We start from the raw sequence: 24,911 nt of genomic DNA, 5'->3' as shown, positions 1-24,911 counted from the left end.
CTCTCAATCCCCCTCCTCAAAGGGAAAGGGGGAGAAAATATGATGAAAAGGGCTCAAGGGCTGAGATAAGGACAGGGAGATTGCACAGTAATTATCATGACGGGCAAAACAGACTCAGTATAGGGAGATAGTAAGATTTACTACCTATTACTAACAAGCTAGAGAAGTGAGAAACAAAGGAAAGAAACCAAAAGCACCTTCCCCCCCATCCACCCTCTTCCACCTCCTCCCCCTGAGCGGCGCGGGGGAACGGGGGTTATGGTCAGTCTATAGCGCTTCTTCTCCGCCGCTCCTTCTCGGTCACTCTCGTCCCTTGTGCTGTGGGGTCCCTCCCACGGGATGTAGTCCTTGCTGAACTGATCAGGCGTGGGCTGCCCACAGGCAGCAGCTCTTCAAGAACTGCTCCAGATATGGGTCCATACCACGGGGTCCATCCCTCAGGAGCGAACTGCTCCAACCTGGATCCCCCACGGGCAGCAGCTCCTGCCAGGTCACCTGCTGCCGCGTAGTCTCCTCTCTACGGGCTACAGGTCCGGCTCGGAATCTGCTCCGGCAGGGGTCTTCCACAGGCCGCAGCCTCCCTCGGTGCAGGTCCACCGTGTTCCACTGTGGTCTCCTCCACGGCCTGCAGCGTGGAACACTGCTCCACCATGGTACTCCATGGGCTGCAGGGGGGACAGCCTGCTTCACCATGGTCCTCACCGCAGGCCGCAGGGGACTTCTGCTCTGGCGCCTGGAGCACCTCTCCCCCTCCTTCTTCACTGACCTTGGCGCCTGCAAGGCTGTTCCTCACTCCTCTCACTCTCCCTGCTGTGTGTGGCGCAGCATTTTTTTTTCCCTGTCTTAAATATGCTCTCACAGAAGCACAAAACAACATCACTTATTGGCTCAGCTCTGGTCAGCAGTGGGGCCCTTACCAAACATGGGGCAGCTTCTAGATCCTTCTCACAGAAGCCACCCCTATGGCCCCCTGCTACCAAAACCTTGCCATGTAAACCCACTACAAGCAGACATCACAGAGATTTACATGAAGGATAAGCAGAGGATTGTTGCAAGGCTACCAACTGCTGGCCAGTGTGCATACCTCATTGTTGGAAACAGCCACTGTGCTACAGGTCTGGTAGACTGCCAGCTTAACTCCATCTCCAAAAATGGCTTAGGAGGGACTCCCTGGGACCTATAGACTAATGAATCTGGCTTCAGTCCATAGTAAAATGGGAAAATCTGTAAGATCATGGAATGCATGGTTAATCACAGTCTGTAGCAAAGGACTTAATGTGGCTTCTGTAAAGTGAAGTCCTGCCTCACTAAACTTCTGGTATTTTATGAGAAAATGGATATGCTCATACATTAAAGATAGTCCTGTAGACACAGTACTTAGAGAAAAAAAAAGAAAAAAGAAAAAAGGCCTTTGAGAGAATGGTAGAATGGTGTATAGTTTGTTAAAGAAATAAGGTTGTATGGAATTGGAAGAAAAGTTCTGTTACAGACTGAAAGCTGGCTAAAGTATACGAAGCAAAGTGTAGGGTTCATTGGGCACTTTTAAAAATAGAGAAGAGTTGTTGGTTTCTCAAGCACTGGTGATAAATCTGGTTTTATTCAATCATATATTTAATGATTTATTCAGGAAAACCTGGTAAGCTGGGAAAGGAAGCAAGCAGTGAACTCTTCAAGTCTACAGATGACAGACTAAGTTTTTATGGGCAGTTAAGGGCCACGTTAATGGTGAGGACCTCCAGCTGGACCTCATAAAGTTGAGCAGGTGGAACATAAAAAAATGTATATTAATAAAAATAGGGAAGAGTAATCTAAAAAATGCTTACATGGTGCTAAATTGTATGCTTGTAATTACAATAGACTAGGGAATGTGGTGTCCTCTAATATCCCTAATATAACAGTCTCGGTTTATGGGGGACTAAGAGAGGAATGGACCAAGGAAAGTGGCCAGCTTAGTGGCATCTCCCTAACTCGCCTCCACCTATTTATGTAACTACTAAAGAACATGTGCAGGGCTAGATGGGGCCACTGGTCTCACACAGGGTTCCTTTCTTTAATTGCAACGTGGATAGCAGACTGGAAGTAGTCTGAACAGGCAACCATTGCAAGCTTTTGCTTTATCTCATCCTGTCAAGAATTCCTCATTTATTTCTCTTTCTTCTTACACCATTTCTCTTAAATTCAACTGGAAGCGTTGGAAGAAAGATGTGTCTTGGGGGAGGATGAGGAACAAGTAAAGATTGAGCTGAAAGAGATTGAAGAACTAGTCAATCAAGTATCTTTCCTCTGGCCTTCTAAGTAAGGCATGATCTTATTCTGAATATAAATTTGATAGAAAGCAGAGACCCAAAGTTGAATCTTTGTCAAATTGTTTACATTTGTGACGTAAAAATAGCAAATAAACTGTGTGACCCTTAAGCACCTCAGATGGAATTTGATGTTACACTGTCAAATGAGCTTATCAAAAAAAAATTCCAAGGTAAAATGTTCAATTCAACTTGCTAGTATTTTCATCAAATACACAGGAAAATATGATGTTTTCAGTTTATTGTTTGTGCCATTTTCCAGGTGGGTTGCATACCAGCAGAAACATTTCTGTGGAGAGCAATATGTATTGGAGAAGGGAAAATACAAGTGTTTCTTGGACTGGGGAGGATCTAGTAAAATCATTATGTCAATTCGACCTATTAAATTGGTGAGTTACTAGAACTTGTTAAGGGGAAAACTTAAAAGAAAGGAGACCTGTTGAGTTCAGAGCATACAAGAATTTTATCATTTGGGTTGTGCTGTTTAATCAGTTTATCTGTTTACTTGGAAATAAATTAAAGATCCTTATGGATGACACACAATGAATCTGTTCAGGATGGAGACTGGACCTACTTTTTCTGAAATGGACATTGTGGACCTTTCTATTTGTTAATGAGAAAATTGCCAGGGAAACTTCATAAGAAGAACCTCCCTTTGGCAGACTGCATTCATGGAAAGAATAACCTGACCTGGAAAGATTTATTTGCCTTAAAGCGTAGTAAAATATAATATCTAACTGATAGATTCTCAAGTATTTTTATATCCATTATCTGGCCTGTATTATTATTGCGTAACAGAGCTCTGTAGTGGTGGTTTTTTTCTATGTTTTCCACTAAAATATTTATAAGGTATATAGCAAATAAAAGGAGGAAAAATTTGTAATCCGTTATTAAATCCAAGGTGGGGCAACTTGACCAAACGGATTAGTGCCAGCACTGTCAAAGCCCTAATGCAAAACAAATAAAATCCTCAGTAATGAGTATATACTAAATGATAGTACTGCACTGAAAACAGAAAAGGAACAAACATTTTACCTTATTTTGAAGAGCGTGTGTTGAAAGAGGTGTCCCAATATTATCTTGAATTTTGTATTTTTTCACGAAATACATTTAAAATAAATACAGAGAAATTTACATGGACTCTAATCCATGTTATGTGAACTAATTAATTAGTTACATGAACTAAATAATGATGCAAGTTCTCTGTGTGGAAAAGGACTGAACAACCAGGCAGTTAGTCATGAGCTTCTAGGCATCTGATGGCAGAGGATGGAGGAAGAGAATTGTGCCAAGAGCATAGGAAGTATGTGTCTCTGCTCTTGAATTTGTAGCTTACAATTTAAGGAACTTGACATATGTTATAGGAAACTAATTGTAGTTAATTTTATTTGTTCATATGCATGTGTATATATTTATTATTGCAGGAACCTCTTGGAACAAATGAACCTCCACATTTGGTATGTTGGCATTATATAACAGTCTCTAGTACTAAACCACATTTAATAATTAAACACAGGTAATGCTGAATTTCTTGCTTCATTACTTCAGATGAATATCTCAGTATTATAATCTCCATACAGTACAGCATTGCTTGAGGAAGCTGGTAAATGTGTAAAGGCTGTTTGCCAATGTTCTGTTCTTGGTTTTATTCCAGATCATACCCTTTAGTGTTCTGTCCTTAAAAACGCAAGCATTTCAGTAGGTTTTGAGTGACTTTGGATCTTTCTAGCTAGCTATTTTCCTATTCTTTCCTTTATGTTTCTGGAAACTTGCTATCGCATGCATTCATCCTTCTCTTTGTAGCATACATTCTTTCCATTCTTTTGTATTGCATCTGGTTTGTCACTATCTTGCCTTATGTATGAGGTGAAGAATAGCAAAGTACAAACTGCAAAAAAATGAATTGCAGTCTTTAAACCAGCAGGTCGATCAACAGGGGAAGTTGGGATTTTTGTCTTACATGTTGGTAGCTCTGCTTGTCATGGTCTTCCAAGCATTGTATAGCTGCTCTTGTAGGAGTGGGCCCCACATACTCCATGCTTTCCTTTTCCTCCCAGTAACATAGGACCTTCACTGAACACATCTTGATTATAACAAAATTGAGATAATTCTCTTCTATTATACATTCTAACAATTTCCCTGAAAGTTTTATCTGCCTTAGTGACAATTTATAAAGAGAAAAAGTAGTCCCTATAATTCACTTCAGTTTTCAGGGCAAGTTAGTTTGGGGGTTGGCACTTCTGGTCTTTATCTTACAAGGTTGTGTTCCATTAACATACCTTTGGTGGTATCTTTCCATTAACATACCTTTGTGGTATCTTTCTATGTCTAAAACCTGCTCTAAATGTTTGTGCTCGTCACCAAGGATGGTCTGTGTCTCCCACAACGTTCTTCCCTGACAGGGCTCTCCTTCATTCCTACATTTGTGGTTTGATTTCTTCTTTTCTGTCCTGGAGTGGGTTGCTAGCATGGGTGATTATCTAAGTTGTTATATTGCGCTCCTTATGACATGCTTTTAATTAAGCAAATTTGGAAAACTTTATTTTGGGAAACATGACATTTTTGAAAAGAAAGACTCTAGAACTCAATGACAGTTTTAGAAAACTTAAGTATTTTGTCATGTGGACATAATTTTGTTCTCTCTTCCTTCAATGAGTATAATAGCCATACACACGTGGGAAGTGCATGCATTGTGTTACTTAGCAGGTTGACCACACCCTTCTTTTTCTCTAAGTACTCTAGTTCTACAATTTTATGATAAACCTAGGACTACAGGAAATGTTTCCTGTCTGAAGACATAATTGGTGTATTATTTTAGTCTTAAACACTGGTTTCCTGCCAGACCTATTCATATGGCAGTTTGCGGCCAAATTCAAAGACTTGCAAGTACATTCACAGTAAGGCCTTGGTAAAGGATACTAGGTAAAATAAGATAATGTAAGACTCAGATTAAACCAGTGGGATCCAAACAGTTGAAAATAATTTTCTCTCTGTCTTCAACTCTTCTACTTTTTCAGCATTTCCAAAAAAAGTATTCAAGTGCTTTAATGCAGTTTTGCAGACCTTTAAGATCAATTTAAACCTTCGAAGTCTCAGTAAATTGTATTTATTGTCTTCCTGATTTCCAGTGATGTATCAAAAAATCTGCATCTGTGTGTGTGTTTATACACAATCACCAAAAAATACTGGTCTGTACCAGGTTATGCTTTGCCTGTTCTGTTCTCGAGTACCATTCTGAATCCTATTTTTAAAAGATGATATCCTGATTTATTACAATCCTGAATTTCATAGGATTCTGTCCTAAAACTGGGGAAGGAAGAATGTCATTCATATCGCTACAGTTCTTTTAGGAAGGGAAGTATTTTGAATAAATTTTTGTAAGGAAACATTTAATAATAATAAGTAGACTCAATAACAATAAGAAAAAGTAATAGTGTTTCAAATAAATATAAGCATTTTCCTATTCAAAGTTAATGAAATGTTTCCATGTATGCAACAGTCTCTTAGTTTGGAAATTCAAAGCATGGTGCGTATGAGCTGGCAAATCCTTAAGCATCCTAAGTATTTGACCCTTGAATAAGCTATACACCAGTTATTTTGAATGATTCTGTATATATTCTCCCACCTTTAATAACCATATGTCTGAGTTAAGGGAACTGTGTTCACTGTCTAGGGGAGAGTGTCTTTTTCCACATTGGTTTTTAGTTGTTATACAGAAATGGAAAAACAACTAAATTTTCTTTAATCTTTCAGTAACTGCCCTGACCTTTTACTCCTGCCAGGCTCTGTAATAAGCGAAGTACATATGATGCAAGAATGACTGAAATCATCAATTCTAAAAAGCCAATCATTTTATTTTTTAAAAAGAAAACTTTGTTTCGTCCAGCAAGAACAAAGCCTCTTTCATTAACAGTTGACTTCAACAATTTAGGAAGCAGAGAGAACTGCAGTGATAACTTGTTTGAATTTCCAGCGTGCTGTCTGTTGACTTTTTAGGAAGCAAAGCCTTATAAAGTGACATCAAATCCTGATAGCTGCCGTTTGATACTAATTGCAGATATGCAATGTTGTCACTGAGGAGTTGGTACTTCATCTTAGCTTTTGTGAACTGAAGACCATCATTCATGACTAGATGTATTCTGTATAAAAAGGAGTCACAGATCTTTTTTAAAAGTGTTGCATAGCATCTGGCCTATGAAAGAAGGACTGTGTGTGCATATATTCCTTTATAAAAGACTTTAAGATAAGTGCATAGAAAATAGTACATAGTTACAGCTTAAATAAATGCTCTGGGATATTGCAGTGCAATTATATTTACAGAAAAATATAGTTATACTTTAGCCATCATATTGTAGCTGATCTGTTTTCTTCAATTTTTAGTTATATCATGCAAGGCCAGGTTAAACCTTTCTTGTGTTTTTTTTTCTTTTTTCTTTTTTTCTTTTTTTTCTTTTTTTTTTTTTCAGCAAGAAACATATTCATTTCTTTTAAAAACATAGTCTGAACTTTTCCATAAAATCATTTGCTAATTCTTGTGTTTGGCCTTCTCTCTCAGTACTGGCAAGAGCATTTGAGTTCTTTTCTTTGGCAGGAAGCTAGGCCAATTTGGGGCATAAAGGGGGAATTAGCTCTTGCAACAGCCATAGTGTTTTTCTTCCATTACAGAATATGAGCTGTTCTCTTGATAAAGTTAAATTTTGCATTCTTTTCCAGCCTCTCTTTCAGGCTTTAAAGTGAGATTCAGTTACACAGTGGTAATCCAACGGTACAGAATTCTAAGTGACTTTCACTATAAGTCATAGGCTATATTATACTACTTTTTAAATTATCATTATTTTAATGTTTTTCTTTTTAACTGCAGTACTTTCCACCTTACCGTTTTTTAGGGTGAATTGAACACATCTTATTGTGGGGTATTGCTCAATGTTGCTGGAAGTTCTTCTTCGTGACATGTAAAACTATCTTAGGTGAACTTCATATATTGATGGTGCATCTACCAAGCTGCACCCACTTGTCCCCAGAAATTCTCCTGCTGGTTCTTGAACAAGAAATTACTGCGAATCACTGGTCACAGAAGACTTCAAGGCACTTAGTCAATAGTAGCCTTGTATCTTTTGACCGATTCTTTCCTTTCCTGTTTTGAACCCTGGATTACTGAGAGTTATCTGCAGTTCAAGGGTACTTCAGATGGAAGATAACACCCTTCAGTCCTAGCCTTCTCTCTTCTCTGGGTCTTCTCCTACTGCATTTGAACTTACGTTTGATACCTCTGCATTAACATCACCGTAACAGTGTTAACATCATTAGCATCAGCTTTCTAAACCAGACACAGAGATGATAAAAACACAGTCTTTCTAAAGAAGAAAGCAGCTATGGAAATGTAAAAGTTTCCCTAAGAATTCATTCTATTTATTGTATCTTTGTGAATTAAATAGATACATAAGACCACAGCTATCTTTGTTTACATTAACGGTAATGAGTTTGCTTCCCTTCTAGTCATTGGCTTTATTTTGTTTTGTTCTTGTAGCTCAAAGCTTTCAGTAATACACATTTCCAAGGAGCATGCATAGATTTCACAGCAGAAGTTTCTGATTTCACATCATTCATACCATGTTCTTTTAAGGTTCTTCGGGGATGGTAAGTCTGTTGTTTTACATGCCACCACTTTAAGTAATATGATTTTTTTTTCCTACCATGACTTTATTTCAGATCATCAGAAGTGCATAACTCTCAAATTTCAAATTGTCAAAAGTACGTAACACACTCTGATCATATTCCATCACGTCTTAGACCCTTTGTCTTGCAATGTAGCTCAGTAAGTGTCGTCCTGCCATTGGTTTGGGAAGTGCGCCTTTTGCTTTCCCTGTGGCAAGTTGACAGTTACTGTGACTTTTTTTTAACTCCCATTAGCATTTATTCCAGACTTTAAGAACTTCCGTGCAGGAGAGGTATCTGCATTCCATTAGCGTTGTTTGAGTCTGAAATTTCTATACCACATGACTTGTTTTTGCTGCTTTGGTTGGTTTGTCACATAGCCTTTCAAGCCACCTTCATTCAAAGCTTAACAAGAACAAACAAATTTTTTTAATTCCTCACTTCCTTAGCAAATATTAAATCTTGAAAAAACTTACTGCTAATAAGCAGCTAGAGGTGCTAATCTGTTTTTTTGCTACATTATTCTTACAGTTGGCTCCTGTATTACCAAGGGGAAATTGCTGACAATCACTGTGTGCTGGAAGAAGGCCTCTACGTTGACCTCACTTCCTGTGGCTGCCCAAGTGCTACAATCAAATCCCTCAAGCCTATTGAATACGTAAGGACGTTATTGAAAATAATAATGCTTTGGAACTCTTCTCCTAGTCAGATGTCTAAAGCAAGTGCTTGTGTTAAACAAACTCCCACTCAGGGAAAAGAATGAAATTTGTTTTCTTGGCTTATGGGATTTGGGGGTTTGGAACAAGTCAGGCTGTGTGCACACATGCACGCATTCACTTGTAGGCACACACTCTTGGATGCTTGTGTGTTCTGGGCTGAAAGTTGCTGTCATTCACACAAGTTGCATTGTTTGGTGTTTTTCTGACTGAATTTTGTAATGCAGCTCAGCAAGCTTAGTACACAGTGAGATGTTACTTCTTGACATGCTGTCTAAGCATATGGGGCTGCTTTTATTAGGCCTACAGCCAAGGTTCAGTCTTAAAGCAAAGTACACACAAGATATGAAAACTGATATTACATGTTAGCATATACTTGCCATTATTCTGTTTAATTTACTAACTGTTCTGCAGATTTTTTATTTTTTTTTAAAAAGGGTTTTACCTCCTAATGGCATGTCGAATTAGGGGTCAGTAAGTAAAGTGGTATAATATACCACATGTGGCCTGTGATTTGTGTATGACACGTCAGATAGTCCAGTCCAAAGCTCAGTTCTGGCCATCCTCGTTCTTAGTGACTCCTGATACACAAGGCAAGTACTTACTACACATGCACACAGTTTTCTTGTGACCTTCAGGTCATGTTGGTTGTACTACCCAAACAAAAATCTTGAAGTCAAGTGACCAATTGTAGCAGTAAGCTGAGATACAAGGTCCTTTATGGCCAGGAGATTGAACAGGAATGTATCCAGTACAAGATAGATTTAGCTTTTTTAGGTCTTGCTGTAATTCTGCCCATAGGACATATGCCTCTGGAATCTTGTTGTCATGTCTGTGCCTTTGTCCCATCTCTCAGTATGCTCCTACGCAAGAGTACAAAAGATAAGCTGGCCATAATGCTGTCACTGAAAGAGAAGCAAATACCTGCTCCGCCCACTTCTCTCCAGCACTGACCAACTTCACCAAGAGTCTTTCTCTTTCCCTGATCACAGAGTACAAACTCAGTCCATGTGGCATGGTGCCCTTTTCTGTAGCTTTTATGTAAGTAGGCTGTAAAGATTACTCAATACTTGAAGTAAACTGTGAATTTAAGTCCTTTTTTATGTTTGTGAACATGTTTTTAAAAAAAAAAAAAAACACCAAAAACCTTGGTGGGAAGGATGTAGAGCTCAAGGCTGAGAGCTGGTCCTTTTGCTAGGTTACATAGATCAAGCTGCATTGACTTCAGTGCAGCGATAGCTTCCCACCTGCTGAGAGCCTGTTTTTCAGATCAAAGATCTCCCTTTCATGTTAGACTTCTGTGTTCTGCTCTGTTAAATCAGAATGAAGTTTTGACATGAAATGATAGGTCTCATCCAAATTCCCCAATGTGTAGTCTCACAGGGAAGTAAGTGGGCAGCTTGGCGTAGTAGAAAGTTACTGGCAGCCTTTGATTGCCAATGGCCAAGCCCTGGGAGAAGTGTGTTTGGCAGGCCATGTGTGGGAAGCTTACACATATCTTCCTGTGCTTTGTGTGTAGTTTGCACCTCTAGTCCAGTTCCTTTCTTGCAAATCGGAGACCTTGTGTTTCTCAAAGTCCAGGCATTTAACAGTGTAAAATGCCACTGAACCACACCTGCTTTACAAATAGAAATGCACTCATCGACCCCTAACACATTGTGTGTGATAATGGTGCAGGACAGTGTTCAGAGGCATTGTTTAGCACAGACGTGATGTTAAGCACGCAGCAGTAAGTTTGGTCAGTGGTCAGAAACAGCCGTAGTTAATTCTGTGCATTGTCCGCCATGCACTGTTCTTGGAACAGAGCCCTTTTTATTACAAAATATTTCTGTTAGCTCATTCAAGAGAGCAGCAAGTGTATTCCCAAGTGGAATTGTTGTATAGCATTATTGAATTCTGCTGTAACATTGGAACCCCTTCCATTGTTCGGGTTTAAATACTAGCCCAATTTGAGACCTAAGGTGTGTATCTACAATTCTGTGAGCTCAATAGCTCAGATGTATGAGGAGAATGCATAACTCTAATGACAAGCCCTGAATGTTCTCCTTTAAGGGACGTACATTTACTGCAAGCGTAGCTGTTGGAAGGACTCTTAGACTGCAGGGGAGCCCGCATGAGGTTTCTGCCTCCCAGATGTCAACTAGAAATAGAGGCCCATGGCATTGGCAGAGGAATTAAAAATGATGTCCTTACCAGTACAAAGGGCTCATAAGGTGAGATCCTGACTGGCTCTTGAGAGCAGTTTATGTCCATTGAGTCCAACTATGTATTTTAGAAGTAGATTGTTTCAACCCATCCTTTGGGGTAGGAGGACAGATGTGCTGGGTGAAATGGGGACAAGGGATCTGGGTATTCCCTTTATAATTTGCAAATTTGTAATGATAATTAACTATATGGTATGTTGATATTATGCAGCTGAATAAAGTTCCAACCTAGGGACTTTATCAGCAGTATGTGTGTAAAAATATTGGTTCCTTGTGTGGGGCTAACTCCAAAGTATTTGTGAAACCTAGCAGTTAGCATAGGTCAGTGACACCTGCAGGGTGTGTGCAGCATGGCTGGGCATCCACAGAGACTTCTGCATCTGATTCCACATCAAGGTGCCCTTTCTATTTCCATCCGTTTGGGTAGCTAAACGGAGCATCTAGCACATGGAAATGCCTTCAGTGTAACATCTTGACTTTTCACTTAAAACACGCAACAGTTTGAGAGGCCTTTTTAGATGTTGTCAGCTGCCACAAGATTCCTGAACTCTCCATTTTGGAAGGAGGGCTTGAGGACTGAAATTACTTATTTGTCATACTCCTTCACGGTATATAGCTGATGGGAAAACACTCTAAGATGTCAGTGGTATTTTTGTGACTGTATGAGGTAAGAGTAAAGCCTTAATCTATATGAAACAGGGTAATAACTTCTGCAAATCCTTGAATTTTTTTTTCTTTAAATCAAATGAAGAAAAGGAAAGGATTTGAGTAAATAGTTTGTTCGCAGGCAAATGAGGTTTTGATGCAAGCAGAATATTTACAAATATAGCAAACAGTTCTAAATAGAAAAAAAAATAGGTATTTTCTTAGAAAAGTAAACTTTTGGATTTTTATTTTGAAAATTACCAGAAATATAGTTTGCTTGTTAAAGAGCTGAATTGCCTACCAAAATGAAAAACGTTATTCTAAAGCACTGAGTTGGCCCAATTAAAATAGAAAAAAAAAACTTTCAGAGCAACACAAAATGAGTTTAACGAATTCGGACAGGAAAACAGGCTCAGACTAGTGATAGTCTGATTTCTTTACTGTGATAGTATTTTAGTTTGGCTAACTTTTGCTCTAACTTTTTGCTCTTGGAGGGATGCCTTATTGGTTCTTTCCTGAAAAACTGAGCTCTTATATAAATATGGCATGCTGGCCCCAGCGCTTCGCGCACACAGTCCCCCATTTCTCATGAAATTCAAATTGACATGGTTCCACCTTGGTTATTTCCTCTTTTATGCACTAGCATCATAGAGGAAGTAAGCACACTTTTGAGAACAATTTCCTCTACCGTTTGTTCAGGAAATAGCAAAGCAAAGTTACACAGGTTCATAAGGAGAGTGGGGAAAGCATTCCGTAGTCCTAGGGCTGTGCTTCTTCAGTCATCAGTTTGTTTATTTTTTCTTTTTGTCGGGCTTGGACTGATTTTACTGACTGCAAACCAAAAGTGGTTTTGATATGCTCGAAACTGAACGGGAAATTGGAATTTGCCTCCCTGTTCCTGACAGAGAGGAAGGCAAGAACTGTTTACAGTAAGCCAAGATGGGAAAGAGGTTCTTCTCTGAGGCATATAATACTCAATATTTAGGAGGTCCTACCAGTTAGTTTTCTTCCCTGCTGTTCCATTTTGCTCAGAGTGGTCTGTTTTGTTCTTCTGGGAGTTTTGTGTTGTTTTGGTTTTTTTTTGGCTTTTTTGTTTTGGTGTGGTTTTTTAATGCTATAGGTTAATAAGAGGTTATACAGAAGAAACAAAGCACTTCTGTAGCTTGATAATGAAAAAAACAATATCCTTTATTTTCAATATTCTATGAAGAAAAACAGTTACAGTACCGATGTATTAATCTAGATTGTAAGGTAAATAATATGTTACATGGCCTCATTTCTTCAGAAAAGGCTTGCTTCTGAAAAGTCCAGAGTCTTTTTCATGTACTATTTTATAATGGGGAAAAAAGTGCTGAAAGGCCTATCTCACTGTAACGCATTTCTTTAAGTGAACAGGCAGTTACTTCAAAAACCACTTGCAATAGGAGGATACATATCTATTTAGCAGCAGTAGGAATGTTGGAATTCATGCAGCTTGCCTCTTATTGTCTCTTTTCACCTACAAATGCAAAATCTTTTAAAGAAGTGCTCACTGATGAAATTTTCTGGATTTATTGTTGTTAGCCACTGTGCAGGCAGGTGAAAGCATAGCACAGGTTAAGGGTTGCTGCATTTGCAGCAGAGGTGCAGGTTTCCATACCTCCATCAACAAGGACTTGCCTCCTGTACTGCCATGAATTCAAGAAAAGGAAGTGTGGGCTCCAAGTGTGGGCTGCTCCCCTGGCACAGCCAGAGAGCAGGTGAAATCAGCTGGGACATTTATAGGGCTGTGGTTACTTATTGGGGCATTTGTCCAGTGTTTGTTGCTTGAAAAGTTTTGGGGATGGAGATGCTTACAGGATGTTCTTACAAAGTGGAGTTCAGCTTTAGTTCAGCCTTTCCTCAAGCATGTTATTTCGTTAAACTCCCCATAATATTTGATCTGGTGTTGTGTGGGTAACAGGGATTGTGTTAACTTCATTCTTAAAGTTAAACCAGTCTCATAGCTTGTCAAACAGAATTCTAAATTTGTTTGCTAAAAACAAAAATGAGATGTGGATTGTAGGTTGTGCAATGCCTTTTCTTTCTTTCTTTTTTTTTTTTCCTGAGGCATTCCTTGTTCTTCCTCTGATCAATCACGATACTTCCCGTATTTCTATATTGCTTATCTTTAAGTTAAATACAGGTGTTAACTTATCTTCCCAGCATTCCTGTGAGGTAAATAATAAAATAAGATACAGAAAGCAATCAGTGTTTCCCAGGGCCAGGTCATGAGTCATCTGATGTGGCTGGGGCTGGACCATGGGTGTTCCTGTCTTCCAGCACTGCATTCATTTCCCTCAGCCAGGCGTCCTTCCCACACCGAGGGGAGTAGCCAGTCGAGCACAACTTCAGCAAAGACATTTGAACGTAATAAGCTAGCCAAGACTGAAAAATAAAGATTTTTCCAAGGATGTTATAATACAGCTATTGAAGCTCCTCCAGTTAAGACTCTGGCAAAGGCTGTTTGCAGCAGGTCAGCAGGGCCACAAATGGGGAAATGTCCCAACCCTTGTCGTGACGGGCTTGCAGTCACGTTTTAGTCCTGTGGATTTCTTTCTTTGACTTTATTGGGTTTTCACATTCAAATTCTCAAAATCTATGTTTGCCAAAAAAAAAAAAGTGCAAGAAAAGTATGTTATGGGGGTGAGCCCTTCTCAGCAGGATGATTAGTAATAATTTTGACAAAATTCATTATTAAAATTATTCATATGTTATCTTTCACTAAAACTATAGTTTTTATTATAAGCATGTGTGCAAATCCCCATGTGCACTTGGTTTTCAGCTGTAGCACCTTTTGGTTAACTTCTTTGTACCTCTACACTATTTTATTTCCATGAATCAGGCACCCAAGCCTTACGCTGCAAGGAAAAGGCATTTGAAAGGAAGCTCACCTTGCACTAATCTTTGTTTAGTATCAAATGCTTCAGGGCTGCTTTTGCAGTTTTTTTCTGAACTGCAAAAGTATAAAATTCTGTTCTGAATTGTGAAAAATCTGTGGTGCACAGCTTCTCTCCATTAAGTGAAGGTGGAAGTCACACAGGGGAAAGTCCGAGCTGAACTAAACGAAAGACTTTTACTGTGCTGATTTCAATGGCTTAACTTTCAGCCTCTGAAATCACAATGTGGAGAGGGAAGAAAGAGTTGTCATTTTCCTTGCACAATAGGGTGTATTAACCATAGATTACCACACCTGTTAAGTAAAGAATATCATTGTTCTTAAAAGCTCACAAGGGTGCTTCTGCCTTGAAAATACTATGTAAATACAGCCTTCCTTAATCACTGTCCTCTTGAATATATTAAATATTTTCAAGTTTCTCCCTGAACACTGACATTGGCCTTAAAAACGGCAAAAACAAAACCTGCAAATCTATTGGTGTGGGTGTAGGCAAGGCAGTTAGCTCCTTAATCCACAGAGATCAGATTAAATGAATTTCTTAGTGCTTTATCATTCTTGCAATTGGCAAGCTTTCTCCAAAGGATGTCATTTCAGGTATTTTCCTTGAGATAACTATGAAAGGAAGCCAAGGTAATCCTAACCTAGACATGGGACTGAGTTGCCAGTTGTGAGTGAATGTAGATGCCTTTAGCTCACCTTTCAAAATCGGGGACTGGAGTCCATCTAAGCTAGTGCCTTGCTGTGAGGTATCCCCTCTTGTATTCTCTGCCTGGTTGCCCTTCCTCTGGCCCTTGGAGATACACATTCTTCTGTGGTCCATCAGGACTGGGCCGTGGTGAAGTAAGCTGATCAGCTTGTCTATTGGTGATGGCTCTTCAGCCTGAAAATGGGTGAAAATGCACCACAGCATCCTGCAAGGAAGGTGGCAAGCAAGATGTCTCTGTAGGAAGTGTAATAGCATAGCCTCAAAACCTTGTTTTTTACTGTTGATAGTTTCCATGGAGCTAAGAAAACAAAATCAGAGAAAAAAGCCAGGCCAAGTCACTGCTGCCAGCTGTTGGTGTAAAATGGTATATATAAAGTGAGTAATCAGTTTGTTGCTCTATATTTGGTTATGGAAATATGAGAGCTTCGGTGCTTGAGACAGCAGCATGTGGGTTTTTTTCTGTGCTTCACGTCTGCACCAAGACCAGTGAAGTCCTTTTAGGTCTCACTGGAAAGGGTGATATCAGTCCTTGTGATCAGCTGTCTGTGTGTGTCTTAGATGTGACGTCTGCTGCATACTGACAGACTGGGACTCTGAAAAACCTGACAGCTTTTGCAGGCCCATCAAAGTTTAAACAGGTCTCAACCGTGTGAGACCTGTAGTCATTTTAATTGACTCCACCTGTTTGCTGTTCAGATGCTTGGTTTATAAATGGATCTGCTGGATCAGATGACTGGTTCATCTAGCACAGTATCCCAGTCTCTAATGTAATGGAAAAAAGCAAGATAAATGTTAGGCTTCGGTAGCAGTGTCTAGCAGCAAGGATGCCAAATGGTGTTTCCCATGCCTTCTGGTGCACCTGTGAAAATTCTCCCTTTTGGGCCTGTTCTGGACACGGCTTCTGGTCTCCACTCAGGTGAAAGCTGGAGCCAAGTGAGCAGGCTTCTTGCAGACTGGAGCGTGGTGGTAGCACCTTGCTCAGCAAAGCGAACCGAGAAGTAGCTGCCTGCACTAGATCTGTTGGTCTAGATTGCAAAGTAAGCCTTTAAACACACGTCATAAATTTGACCCATTTGCTATACCAGAAGGCAGATGGGAAGAACAGGCATTTCAAAGTAAAGACAATGATGGGTTTTAATCTCCTTCTGTTTTGTAGCATTAGTTTTGTAGGAGTGTAATAGGCTTTTAAAAAATCTCTGCAGGTGGATGATCCCAAACTCTTTAAAATGTCTCATCAAACTCCCAGTCCGTGGAGTGTAGCATGACTTATGTTGTCTCTGCAGTGGTCAGTGGAGGAAAGCAATTTTTCTGAGGCAGGATTTTAACAACCAGTTACATACCAAGTGCACTGAGTCAGTGCCAGTAAATTTGTAAGTGCTGAATCACAACTGAGCTCTTCAGAGATACTTCACTACAATACATGTGCCTCTTCAAACATGAAAGTTAGGTTCTCTTAATTACTCAGCACCTTCATCTACTATAATTCAAGATTTTGTTTCATTCATTCCACCTGGGGCCATACCTTTGCTGCAAAAGAAATTCTTCCTTTTGCACTGAGCTGGCTATCGCCAGTTAACATCTTCCAAGAACACGGTGGCTTCCCTGGAAAGGCTGCTAATTGGAGCAGTTAGTCAGACCTATTCCCTCTTCCTTTACCAGCTGCATCAAGATATAAATTGCAAGTGCTTACGATTTCAGCTTTCTTCAGCTTTAAAATGCTGAAAAAAGATACAAGTGTTCCTTGTACTAAGGCACAGACTTTATATTTAAATCTTTTCCCCCTCTTCTTTTCTGCTGATCTTACAGCTGTACCACAATTTTATGCAAACTGATCTTTTTATTTGCTTTCATAAGAAATCTCTCAGCTGTAGAGAAAGACAAAAGTGAAAAATGTCGCAATTCTAAACAGGATTGAAGCGGTTACTAATAATGTTAATTTTTCATGGCTGTCAGAAGAAAAATAGAACTGTCTGTTAAAAACATTGAGAACTTTATAGTTTTGATGCTTTGAGGCCTTTTCAATTTGCAGATCCCTAAGATTTTTTCAGTGAACAAACCACTGAATAGCTAATGTAAGTCTCGGGACAATAGACTTGTGTTTTGCCTCATTACTATAGAAGCAATCTGCAGATCACCCTGAAAACTACTACCATAACCTGTTCCAGCAGTAAATAAACTGGATTTTTGAAAAGCAATCAAGAGCCTGACGATACAGACCAGATCATAGAGAGATTTTTCAAATGCAAACAGAGGCTCCTCTGCATCTCTATGTGACTCAGTCTCTGGCTTGTGTCAGTGGGGAACTACACTCTGATGACAAAGCCACTGATAAATCCAGTATGTTTCAGCTGTTTGTGCTTTGTTGGTAGATGCACTTTTTTTTTTCTTTGCTGCTACATTTGCTGAGGGAGCATGATCTAAACCAAAAGCATGTAGAAATGAAATCAAAGTGGCAAAATGTGTGTACCATACTTAACTACTGAAGTTAACTCTGAGTAAAATTTTGCTTTTTTCACCCTCCCCCAAGGTTTTTGCTGAGCCCTCCATCAGTCTGTTTGCTCTGGAATGCTGCAAGGGCAGAGAGCTGCACTTCACCAAACCCATCAATTCCGTTTTGAATGAGGATCTTCATTTTTACACTCAGTCTGTATGGGTGAGAAGTGGATTGTGAGTATGGAAGAAATATTCTTGATATTGTAGGAGCTAATACTGAGCATGTGTTTTCTCACAATTGCTGCCTTTTTTTCATAGGATGCATTTTACATTCTGTTATTTTAAGACATTTCAAAATCCTAAAACATTGTTGAATGCTAGATTCACCTTTTGTACCAAGACCTGAAATGAACAAGAACTCTGGGCAGGGGATGCATTTTTCCCCTGTTAAGAACCATCCTTTTATCCCTATGCATAATGAACAATAGAGCCTGTTGTTCAAGCCAGGAGCCAAAAGTAGATCAGTTTTGATTCCTGACTCACGAAGACAGGTAAACTCAGTCTGCCTCTATTAACTGGTTGTAAAATACCTGCTGTAAACTGAAGTGATTTAACATAAACCACCACAGTGGTTCAGTGAAGCTTGACAAGCTGTTTAGCTGCCACAGAGTCAGTGACTTGTGAGGGAGGCTTGGGGCAGATTGGACAGCTGGAGCAGTAATTTGCTTCTGTTGTTAGTTTAACCCCCTCCCCATGACTGATTAAACACCCAGCCTCTTCTGTGAAAACCATCTTGCATCTGCGGAAGTGACCTTCCAACCCTTCCCTTCTCCCCCTTTCACCTTTTGGAGAAGCTCCCAAGTATTCTGTCTTGGCCAAGTTTCAGGCCTGCACTTCGACAGCAGGAACAAAGAACTTGCCGAGTCTTGCAACTGGGGCCGACTGGAAACTGCTGTTCTTCAAATGTGACACACACTTCCTGCATTCATTTTTAACCTTCTTCCCACCTCTCATGGCATTCACATACACAAGGCTGTAGTTGTCTTTAGAGGTCTTATGGGATGACACAAAATCATGCAAAATTTGAACTAATTAGGCAAGGAATTCATGTAGACTGTTTGTTCACTGCTTACATACACCTCTGTTGTGATTCTTGCGATGAATTTTGCAAACTCATTGAGTCTGTTACCATGTAGAAGTTAAAACCCGTCTATAGATATGTGATAACACTGCTGCACGTTCCTCTGATTCTTAGAGGTTGGTACAAAGCCTAAGCCTAACCTAGCTGATGCTCCAGAGCACTGCGTGTGGACTGTTTTCTTTCAGACGTTTCACACAAGTTTTTTCTTGAAACGTTGGCTAAGAATTGAGCCTCCTTTTCTGTAACAACAGTCACCAGCTATTGACTGTAGCAGTGGGCCCATATCGCTTTCACCACAGAGCTTTGTCAATTTACAATGCATTCTAGTCCCTAGCATCTATGCCGCTTCAGTCCTGAGCCCATTCTGAAAATACATAGAGTGAGTGATCATCTGCTGCTGTTGTCTTTAGGTGCCCCAAATGGCAGTGGCAGGCAGCTGCAGTTTAAGACTGAGAACAGCATTCATGTTCCACGTTGATCTGTGATGCTAGTTTGGAGGAGGAAAGTCTGTTGCTGAGAGTAACACCTGACTTATTTCAGGTGGGAAATACCTCTATAGAGGTGTTACACTCTAAAGTGCTTCCTGTGGGGTAGTATCTCTCTGTGAGCTTTTTCTGCCATCTCATCAGGTGTGTGGCTGTAAAGGAAGGGTGAGGGCTTCAGGACCACATAGTAGAAAAGCACGGGAGAGTAATTGCAAGGTTCCAGCCCCTTCCCCACCTTCCTGTTTGTTCCTGAGCATCCCAACTGGGTTAGCTGGTTCCTGTCTCTGTGAAGAGTCAGGGCAGAATGAAAAGGTGCTTGGCTGGGCTTTCTCTGAGTTCCTCACGGTGTTCCCAAGGAAACAGACCTCCACAGTCTGTTCTCATCCTACACTGCAAATAGGTAGCTCAAAGACCGAGGGTGTGACAGGTGATTGTGGGAGACTTCCAGTCCTAGAGTGTTGGTTTGCCTTATCTGTAACCAAGAGTTCAGGAAACAGATTAAGAGGGTGTTTGGGCTCCTTGCCCTGAAGCCTACTGTCAGCTTTAAACAAGTGACAGAGTAAGATTTATGTCTGTGCGATGGCATCTTGCTGCTGTGCTGAGGTATGAGGATCCTTCCTGAGCCAACTGATCACCTCAGTGAGAAATGGCACAAGCCTAGGTTGTGGTTTGCTGAAAAGGGCTGGGGACCGAGGTGCTCCAGGGTCTGAGAAAGATGGAATAGTGGGGGCTTGCTGGTCCACGTGAGAGCCCAGATAAGTTTTGTCAGTGTCAGCAAATTACCAGCATAAACATATGCTTTGGCAACAGAAACTGATTTCGAATGAGACTGTTCAATAACCCCAGAAAAACATTAACAGTGAATTTTCAGTGACTTTACAGGAAGTATCACAAGAAAAAAGTCAGAAATATGTTAGAAGTACAAGGAACGCCTAGTGGTTGTCAAGCTGCTCTGAATACCTGTTATTCAGGAGGTACGTGACTTAATTTGAAGAAACAGTGGTAAGGTCTCACTAAGGGACAGATCACTGTTGGACGATTCCTCCATGGAGGGTCAGCCTCCTAAGCAAGGCTGGCTGGCTGCTCCTCCAAGTTATGCGCAATGGGGAAAGTAAATTACAGGTGCTGTGAGTACTGTTTGTGGATGTTTTCTCACTGACTTAAAACAAACAAAGAGTGCAGCCATCCCTCAAGTTCTTGGCAGCTGACCTGTAGAACAGGTAACTGGGGAAACCAGTATTTGCTTTGTGTTCCAGTGAGTTAATGAATCAAACATTTAGGTTCACTGTCTGCACAACAATGTCCTATTGATTTAAATAAAACTGATCTATAATCCTGAGGCTGCCTTTGTAAGCAGCAACACAGTAACTACTGAGCAGATGTCCAGATAAAATGATCTGTATGTGCTGGAACTTTAACTCTGTTAAATGTTTTGGCCGTGTTCACATGCAGATATGTTCACTACAGTAAAGTCTGTTACAGCAATTTATGGGTTTTAGAGTAAATATTTTTTATGTATTTTTATATTCCAGACAATTGGATTTTTTTTTATAGTTTTAGTTATTATAAAAGAAAACACTGATCAAAATCCTCTCATAATTATTATGTACAACCACGCAATGCTGCTAGTACTGTTGTCTTGACGTGTGGCTTCCTGGTTTCCTAATGCACGCCCACTGCAACCTGTAGTAATCCCATCTAGGTTCTCAAATTTGAGATTCTCAAATTTGTGGGAGAAGCTTGGGGAAGAAAGGAGGAGCCTACAAGTCTGAGGTAGGCAAACAGCAAACGTCTTCATTTAGACAGAAAACAGCTAAACCACTAAAACAGATGCTATTCTGGGGCATGGTAATGCAGCTTTGCTAGTGTCCCTGCTGTGGGGAGGTCTGGGGGCTTTCAAGAGCACAGCCCTGAACATAAGCCCCTAGTTTAGTTTTGTTATAGTTAACATGTAGTCTTTCACGTTCTGTTTTCTGTATCCAGGTGGATTGCATATGAAGGATGTAATTTTTTAGGAAAGCAGATTCTGCTGGAGCCCAGTGAGATTTCCAACTGGAGTGAATACAGTCGCTGGAAAGTCATCGGCTCCCTTCGTCCTGTGAAGCAGGTACTGTAAGAGTGTATAGGGACTTGTGCACCTGGGCAGGGGCAATCCCAAGCACAAATACAAGCTGGGTGGAGAATGAGAGTGGGAGCAGCCCTGACGGGAAGGACCTGGGGGTGCTGGTTGATGAGAAGCTCAACGTGAGCTGGCAATGTGCGCTTGCAGCCCAGAAAGCCAACCATGTCCTGGGCTGCATCAAAAGAAGCCTGACCGGCAGGGCAAGGGAGGTGATTACACCCCTCTGCTCTGCTCTTGTGAGACCCCACCTGGAGCCCTGCATTCAGCTCTGGGGCCCCCAACATAAAGGGGGGTTGGAATTGAATAATCCTTAAGGGACCCTTCCAACCCAAACCATGCTGTGATTCTATGACTTTTTTTTGATGGGGGTTAATGCGAAAGTATCAGTTGTACCACTGAGTATAATGCTGCACATCGTACTCCTTAAATCAGGCCAAATGATGACAGCCAAAAGGACATACCAGAAGATTACTGTAGCAGAAAATTCCTCCACTGGCAGTTACTGAGATCTATATTAGGTTCCTACATGAAAATAATTCCTTGTTTCTTGGAGTCAAGTTTTGCTTTTCTGAACGGCTCATTAGCATGTTCTCTAGATATGCTATTTTTACATTTTTGTAATATAAAAATATAAACATATAATGAGAAAACCAATTCTATATTGGCTTGTTTTATAATTAACATTAATGGAAGCAAGAACAAGTTTGCTGTAGCCCGGATTTCCAAAAGAAGCAAAGCTTTTGCAGTCCCACCAGGGTTCTCCATCCTTACCTCACACCAAGTAATGCCAATTTCTAATTCTGACCCTTCACCTTTCCGAGGGGTGGCAGGTAATCAGGGACACAGATGAGCTCTAAAACAGCCAAAGCACGTGCTGCTGTGTGCCCAGCCACACATAGCTGTGGGAGCGCTGTGTCCTGGAAGATAGGGAACGGGAGAGTGGAAGGGAATGTGAGCAGTAACTCCACAGAAGAGTTTTCAGTAGCTCTGCTGCTCACAGAATAACTTGTCTCCACTTCATGATGAATGCTGCTTTATTTTTAAATAATAGATTCAACTGGGGAGATGTTACAGTGAACGAACAAGATCATCTTTACCGTTATTTATGCATTATATGCTTCCCCACTGGAAAAGGAAGGAAATTTTAACAAAAATGATTTGTTAGTCTAGGAAGTTGACAGTTCCCTGGAATTCCTTGGAAGTGGTAACTACCAAAGGATCCCATTTTGGCTCTGTTTTTGCAAATAACAATAAAATAATTTGTGCTGATCTTAAAAACAGAATTCTCTCTTCAGACACTAATCTGAAGAGCTTTTGTATTCAGTAGCATCCTTTTTTATATTGCAACAGTGAGCAATGTTATAAGTAGTACCTCAGGTATTTTGCTGGGGTTTTTGGCATTTGGAGTTTGTATGCTGCTTTTTGTTTTTGTTTTTATTTTAAATCCTGCAGACACGGCTTCCTTGAGTTTGTGCAGTCTGCTGTTCATGCTTGACACTTCTGTGGGAATATGTTAGGTTTTCTTTTTTTTAGACTGGAATACTACTACAAACTTGTTAGCACTTTATATTTCCTTGTCCTTTCTGTGTCAAGTCTGCTGGTGTAATAGGTACTGCAAGAAAAGCTAAACACTTGAAACTAACACAAGATGAGACACAACAGTTTTGCTCAGTGACCTTCCAAATATGATCCCTTCCCTGTAAAGAATATACAATATATATATGAATACATGGATGAATATGTTATATGAATTCATGGATGCTTGGTAGGATGGAGGCTTTATTGTCTCTTAATGTAGGGTTTGTTTTATTACAGAAAAAGGAGGTTCAAAGCTCCCAGAAGAATTTGGCATGTGGGGGGAGCTGCCCTTTATAGTTCCCTTTCCTTTATTTGCTCCAAAATCTGTGAATAATGGAGCAAAACCACAAATCCTGTAGTAGCCCTACAGAATCTCCTTATTTTTTGAGTAAGCTGAGTAAAAGGAGATGCCATTTGAGTACTCTTTTGTCTGTGTATGTTCAAAGGCAATGGTGAAACTTCTCAGCCACATATTCCAGTTAATGGTGTTGAAGTTGCTGGATAGGTGACTCAGCAAGTTCTGTGTTCAGAGAGTAAAAAGCTTGTGGATTATACCCCATTTACTGGCCTTGGAGTGAATGAAATGTGAACTAAAGCTATTTGCATATCACAGGAATTAATTCTATAGACAGAAATACACTTAAATAAAAACTGCTATTGCTGCATATAGCTGTCTGTCTGCATGTGAAAAACATTTAGTGCTGCCTTACATGCACATTCATTTCCACTAAAATAAAGTATTTTACATAGTCATCTGGAACTGGGGAACGCAACATATACTTTAGAAAACTAATGTAAGATGGAGGGGAGGCATTCTGGCATCAACTTTTTGAATCTGTGTGGTGTTAACTGTCTTCCTTCACACCATTTCAGCCAGCAGTGTACCTCAGAATCAAGAACCGAGCCCATGGTAAATACCTGACAGTTGCTGGAAGCCTAGCAGATATAAGAGCAACATCAGTGTGCGTGTCTCCATACAATGGCAAGAATACCCAGCTCTGGCACTACTGTCGTGGACTCTTCAAATCCAAGGTGAGTTTCCAGATGCTGGAAGTGGGTTGTAACACCTGGATTTCTAAAAGAAACTAGCATTAACACTGGGATAGCTTTTGGCCTCTCCTAGGCATGTTGAACCAAAACTTCTATAACCTACATCTTCCTACTGTGTATAGACAGACATGCTCTGTCTGCTTTGGCAAATTGGACAATATCTGTCTAGTGGCACTGACGTTCTTGTAAGTAGGAATCTGTTTTTTGTCTAAAGTCTCACATTTAAGTACATTTATTATCTCTAAATAGTTAGGAATTTCTCTGGAAAGGAATACACAAAGAAAGGCTGTGTTTTTGTATTAATGCTGCCCTTGATGGTCTGTTTTTAATATAAAAAAACTGTTGACTTAACGTAAGAAATAACTAAACTAACAAAGACCACCTTCTGTGATTGGGCAACTAGTCAATTGCTGAATAATCTGTTCCTGGCTTACTCGCCAGGAACATTACCAACTATAGCATGATTACTATAATATTTTCAGTGCCTGAAACAGAAGTAAGTCAGACACAAAACTGAAGCTTTGTGGCCTGGATCTCACTTTTCTTCTTGCTTCTTAGGCTAACAATGCCTGTCTGGATGTCATTGGTGGCAGAGACGTGCCTGGAGCCAAAGTTGCACTCTGGGCAGAACATGGGAAGGAAAGGCAAAAGTGGAGACTCAATGAGGATGGAACCATCAGTTCATACCTGAGCGACCAACTGGTGCTTGATATTAAAGGTATATAAAAAACCAAACAAACGAAATCAACCCTTACATGTTCTAAATGCATTTAGGATTGTGGCCAGTTGCAGTATTCCAGCTCCTTTGTACCTACGGTTAAATACTGTATCCTGTCTTGCTAGTTTTATGTTCAGTTGCTTGACAGTGTGACAAGTCTGGGGGGACCTTACTGTTTGATCCCAGAGGTTTACTTTTATCAAATCAGCTATTCTACTTCAGGGAATTCAGTAGTGCT

At 40.2% G+C, this 24,911-nt stretch overlaps 1 protein-coding gene across 3 annotated transcripts in view; it reads left to right on the top strand.

Moving 5' to 3' along the window:
- The window catches only part of CRYBG3 (crystallin beta-gamma domain containing 3), a 96,159-nt gene that overhangs the window by 67,722 nt on the left and 3,526 nt on the right, over positions 1-24,911 (top strand). For all 3 annotated transcript variants that reach the window (XM_040567763.1, XM_040567772.1, XM_040567781.1), the window contains exons 14-21: positions 2,566-2,692; positions 3,728-3,760; positions 7,831-7,940; positions 8,490-8,616; positions 17,674-17,813; positions 21,189-21,312; positions 23,779-23,937; positions 24,514-24,673. In XM_040567763.1, coding sequence (XP_040423697.1) covers positions 2,566-2,692; positions 3,728-3,760; positions 7,831-7,940; positions 8,490-8,616; positions 17,674-17,813; positions 21,189-21,312; positions 23,779-23,937; positions 24,514-24,673 — 980 coding nt within the window. The remainder of the gene's footprint in view (positions 1-2,565; positions 2,693-3,727; positions 3,761-7,830; positions 7,941-8,489; positions 8,617-17,673; positions 17,814-21,188; positions 21,313-23,778; positions 23,938-24,513; positions 24,674-24,911) is intronic.

The sequence above is a fragment of the Cygnus olor genome, chromosome 1 (genome assembly GCF_009769625.2).
Source record: "Cygnus olor isolate bCygOlo1 chromosome 1, bCygOlo1.pri.v2, whole genome shotgun sequence".
NCBI classification, from domain to species: Eukaryota; Metazoa; Chordata; class Aves; order Anseriformes; family Anatidae; genus Cygnus; species Cygnus olor.
Note: the sequence above shows the minus strand (reverse complement) of the source record. Positions and strands in the feature narration are given on the sequence as shown.